The 4,760-nt window shown below is 56.7% G+C and overlaps 2 protein-coding genes across 3 annotated transcripts in view; one reads left to right on the top strand and one right to left on the bottom strand.

Annotated features, from left to right (window-relative positions):
- ABI3 (ABI family, member 3) overlaps positions 1–4,257 on the top strand; it is a 13,033-nt gene extending 8,776 nt beyond the window's left edge. For both annotated transcript variants that reach the window (XM_011999312.1, XM_011999311.1), the window contains exons 4-8: positions 880–965; positions 1,188–1,283; positions 1,510–1,667; positions 3,106–3,240; positions 3,584–4,257. In XM_011999312.1, the coding sequence (XP_011854702.1) occupies positions 880–965; positions 1,188–1,283; positions 1,510–1,667; positions 3,106–3,240; positions 3,584–3,747 (639 nt within the window). In that variant the 3' untranslated portion in view covers positions 3,748–4,257. The remainder of the gene's footprint in view (positions 1–879; positions 966–1,187; positions 1,284–1,509; positions 1,668–3,105; positions 3,241–3,583) is intronic.
- A 144-nt stretch (positions 4,258–4,401) lies between these two features.
- LOC105553338 (phosphoethanolamine/phosphocholine phosphatase-like) overlaps positions 4,402–4,760 on the bottom strand; it is a 16,750-nt gene continuing 16,391 nt past the window's right edge. The window contains exon 4 of the mRNA XM_011999380.1: positions 4,402–4,697. Within this exon, the coding sequence (XP_011854770.1) occupies positions 4,402–4,697 (296 nt within the window). The remainder of the gene's footprint in view (positions 4,698–4,760) is intronic.

Raw genomic sequence — 4,760 nt, 5'->3', positions numbered from 1 at the left:
ATGGCGTGATCTTGGCTCACTGCAACCTCCACCTCCTGGGTTCAAGTGATTCTCCTGCCTCAGCCTCCCGAGTAGCTGGGATTACAGGTGCCTGCCACCTGTAATGACTGGCTAATTTTTTTTTTTTTGTATTTTTAGTAGAGATGGAGTTTCTCCATGTTGGCCAGGCTGGTTTTGAACTCCTGAACTCAGGTGATCTGCTTGCCTCAGCCACCCAAAGTGCTGGGATTACAGGCGTGAACCACCGCTCCCAGCCCAACTTATATTCTTTGTGCTTCAGCTCAAATCCCTTTCGTCTTGCCCCTGGTGAAGCCTATGAGGTAACACTGTACCCACCCCTTGGGGAAGTCCCATTGGTAACAGAAGTTCCCTCTTTCATGTGGGTGTGCGCCCTGTCATTTGCGCATCCACTCTAAGTGGCCTGGGTCCTGCTCCTCTCTGCCCTAACTCCCCAAAGCCAATTCCACAAATCTTCGAAAATGACAGGTGGGACACTTCTAAGTGTGATGTGTCCTCTCCTTTCCCCACCGCCTCCTCAGCCCAATCAAAGTTAGGGACCACTAAGCCAGGGCCTCAGCTTCCTGGGCTCTGAGATGGTTTGCAGGAGGGACAGGGGTGCTGGGCCCACTCAATCCGCTGTGGCTGTGCAGAGGAAGTGGCTGTCGGCTTTGGTAGAATTGAGTCCCAGAACCCAGGCAATGACAAGGGGGTAGCGTGGGGGAAGTGTAGGAGAGGGGCCTGAGAAGTGGAAGTGGGAACTGGCCATGCTGGGCTCTCCCTCCCGGTTCTCGTCCGCCCCTCCTCCATTTCCTCTTGGGGATGAGGGTGGGGAGTGGCCTCTCACCCCAAATGTCAGCCCTACCTCCCGCTCCCTCGCAGGACCTCAGCACGCAGCTGTCAAGGACAGGCACCCTGTCTCGAAAGAGCATCAAGGCCCCTGCCACACCCGCCTCCGCCACATTGGGGTGAGGCCTCGCCAACTAGCCTAGCCCTACCCCGCGCGACCCTGAAACTCTCCTCCCCCAGCCTCGCCACCCACCCCTGGCGCCTGGGTGCTCAGGCTGTCATGCTGGATGCCTGGCGCCAAACCTCCCCCTCAGCCACATGCCTTTCCTGCTCACACCCGACCCCTGCTGGCCAGAAGCCTTCCTCCTTCCTCCTAATACCCACTCCCCGACCCCCGCCAGGAGACCACCCCGGATTCCCGAGCCAGTGCACCTCCCGGTGGTACCCGACGGCAGACTCTCCGCCGCCTCCTCCGCCTCTTCCCTGGCCTCGGCAGGGTGAGACCTACAAGCCTGCGTGGGAGGGTGAGGGGTGGGAGGTGGCTTTTGAGAGGGGCCTCCTGCCAGTGGTCATAGTGACTCCTGGGCTTGAAAGGACCCAGTTAGTCCTGGGTCACACGTGCAGGGCTGGGTTCAGGATTGGAGGAGTGGGGCCAGCTGGGGATGCTGCATTAGGGAAGGCGTGTCGCCAACCGGGCCGAGCCCCGCTTTCTCTGGTGTTCAGCAGCGCCGAAGGTGTCGGTGGGGCCTCCATGCCCAAGGGGCAGGCAGCACCTCCAGCCCCACCTCTCCCCAACTCCTTGGACCCACCTCCTCCACCAGCAGCCATCGAGGTGTTCCAGCGGCCTCCCCCGCTAGAGGAGTTGTCCCCACCCCCACCGGGTAAGGAGCTCCGCCCCCTTCTTCTTCCCAACCGTGGGGTCGTTTTTCCGCCTCCTGCCATTCCCCAGCCCACCTCTCTTGGATCTGCCCCGGCCAGCCTCAGTGAATGCCTCCTCCATGGAGCGCAGCACGGGAGCGAAAGGAGGCGGAGGAAGTGAACTAACATAACTTAGCGCCTGCTGTATACCAGACCCTGTGTTCGAAACTTCTCGTCCATTTTCTTATTTAAACTTAATCCTGGCCGGGCGCGATGGCTCATGCCTGTAAACTCAGCACTTTGGGAGGCCGAGGCGGGCGGATTACCTGAGTTCGGGAGTTCGAGACCAGCCTGACCAAAATGGAGAAACCCGGGCTCTACTAAAAATACAAAATTAGCCGGGCGTGATGGCACATGCCTGTAATTCCAGCTACTTGGGAGGCAGAGGCAGGAGAATCGCTTGAACCCGGTAGGCAGAGGTTGCGGCTAGTGGAGATCCGGCCATTGCACTCCAGCCTGGGCAACAAGAGTGAAACTCCCTCTCAAAAATAATAATAAACTTAATCCTAAAGGCCAGGTGGAGTGGCTAACGGCCGTAATCCTAGCACTTTGGGGGGCTGTGGAGGGCAGATCACTTGAGGTCAAGAGTTTGAGACCAACCTGGCCAACATGGCTAAAAATACAAAAATTAGCCTGGCTGGTAGTGCATGCCTGTAATTCCAGCTACTCAGGAGGCTGAGGCAGGAGGATCACTTGAACCCGGGAGGCCTCGAGGCTGCAGTGAGCTGAGATCACCCCACTGCACTCCAATCTGGGTGACAGAGCGAGATTCCCTCTCAAAAAAATAAAACAAAACAAAATAAACTTAATCACGAGAGGGTCCTTAGCACTCTTCCTTAATAGATGAAGCCACTGAAGCTGAAGTTCAGTGACTTGCCCAAGAGCCACCCAGCTAATAAGAGGTAGAGTCTGACTGTCCTCTAGTGCTGGATCTTTCAGGGTTTACTGAGCACTTACTATGCGCTAGCACACTGTGGGAGGACCAGGACAGGAGAGGGCTGGAGGAAGACTGCATGAGATGGGTGCATTCTTTTTCTTTTCTTTTGAGATGGAGTCTCACTCTGTCATCCAGGTTGGATGGAGTGCATTGGCAAGATCTCAGCTCACTGCAACCTCCACCTCCTGGGTTAAGCCATCCTCCTGCCTCAGTCTCCTGAGTAGCTGGAATTACAGGCGTGTGCCACTATGTCCAGCTAATTTTTGTATTTTTAGTAGAGATGGGGTTTCACATGTTGGCCAGGCTGGTCTCGAACTCCTGACCTCAGGTGATCTGCCCACCTTGGCCTCCCAACGCGCCTGGCTGAGATGGGTGGATTCTGGGGCCCAGCTCTCGAGCAGATCCCTGACACACTGAAGGAGCTTCCTGTGCCACACTTACAGCCTTTCTGCTTTTCCCCCAAGACGAAGAGCTGCCCCTGCCACTGGACCTGCCTCCTCCTCCACCCCTGGATGGAGATGAATTAGGGCTGCCTCCACCCCCACCAGGCTTTGGGCCTGATGAGCCCAGCTGGGTGCCTGCCTCATACTTGGAGAAAGGTACCTGACTTCTGGGACTGAGGGGCACCGGATCCCACTTCCTAGCTTCTGCCTCTGTTGTCCTGACCCCCATTCTCCTCCCTCTGCAAAGGTGTGAATCTATCCCCCGGGCTCCCTACACAATTTTTCTGACGAACTGAGTTCAGAACAGAACTGGGGCGAGGGCAGCTGGCTTGGTATTAAATATTAACTAAGCTGGGGAGGGGTCCTAAAGGCTTGGAAGCCCCTCAAGATGGTCCCTAGAGTCTAGTACTTGAGACCCTGCATCCCCATGGCGGTGGGGGTGGTGGGGGGGAGAGGGCAAGAGGCATATCTCACAGCACCCTCTTCTTTTGCCCTGCAGTGGTGACACTGTACCCATACATCGGCCAGAAGGACAATGAGCTCTCCTTCTCTGAGGGCACTGTCATCTGTGTCACTCGCCGCTACTCCGATGGCTGGTGCGAGGGCATCAGCTCAGAGGGGACTGGATTCTTCCCCGGAAACTATGTGGAGCCCAGCTGCTGACAGCCCAGGGCTCTCTGGGCAGCTGATGCCTGCACTGAGTGGGTTTCATGAACCCCAGGCCAAAACCAGCTCCAGTCACGGCTGGACTGGGTCTGTCCAGCTCTTGGGCTGTGAGCTGTGTTCTGTCCCTCTTCCCATCGTGGAGGGAAGGGGTCCTGCGGAGAGAGAACTTACCCAGAGGCCTGTTGCAGATGGGGAAGAGCTGGAAACCAAGAAGTTTGTCAACAGAGGACCCCTACTCCATGCAGGGCAGGGTCTCCTGCTGCAAGTCCCAACTTTGAATAAAATGGATGACGTCCTGTGACTGCCCCACGGAGATAAGGGGCCAGGAGGGATTGAAAGGCATCCCAATTCTAAGGCTGCTGCTAATTACAGCCCCCAACCTCCAACCCACCAGCTGCCCCAGAAGCAGCATCTTTCCAGTCCCTCAGTACCCACAAAGTGCAGCCCACATTGGACCCCAGACACCCCTCTGCAGCCATTGACTGCAACTTGTTCTTTTGCCCATTGCTTGCTGTGTGTGTGATGTGTTCATATGTGGCCCAAGAGTGGGAACCATCTCCCTGACTTAAGCGGGACTCTCCTAGAGCACCTCACTCTCAACTCAGACTGACGCGCCAGAGATCTCAGTCATTTCTTCCCCCTTCACCTCCTTTATAGTTGTAAAACACCAGAGGAAGGAGGGGCTTGGGTTTCGCTGATTCTGCTTAAAAAAAACATCATGGCTTTCTGTTCCATGGGGGTGGGGAGGGGGATGCGTGGAGGGCCCAGCCCGCAAGGGTGACTTTGGTAAAGTCCCTGGTCTCTTGCTGCATAGATGAGGCTGGGGTGCAAGGAGACACCGTCACACGCTGCGAGGTTATTGGCTGGCAGGACCCGGGCCGGACGGTGCACTACCTCGTACCACCACCAGGAGGCGATTGTTCCCTCTGGCTTTTCCGTTGGGGGTGCTAGAAGGGAGTGCGGAGGTCGGAAGGCAAGAGGGTGTAGACAGCACAGAAATAGTGTGGGGT

The sequence above is a fragment of the Mandrillus leucophaeus genome, unplaced genomic scaffold (genome assembly GCF_000951045.1).
Source record: "Mandrillus leucophaeus isolate KB7577 unplaced genomic scaffold, Mleu.le_1.0 Scaffold59, whole genome shotgun sequence".
In the NCBI taxonomy this organism is placed as follows: domain Eukaryota; kingdom Metazoa; phylum Chordata; class Mammalia; order Primates; family Cercopithecidae; genus Mandrillus; species Mandrillus leucophaeus.
The sequence above is the reverse complement of the archived record's forward strand: the minus strand, read 5'-3'. Positions and strand labels throughout refer to the sequence as shown.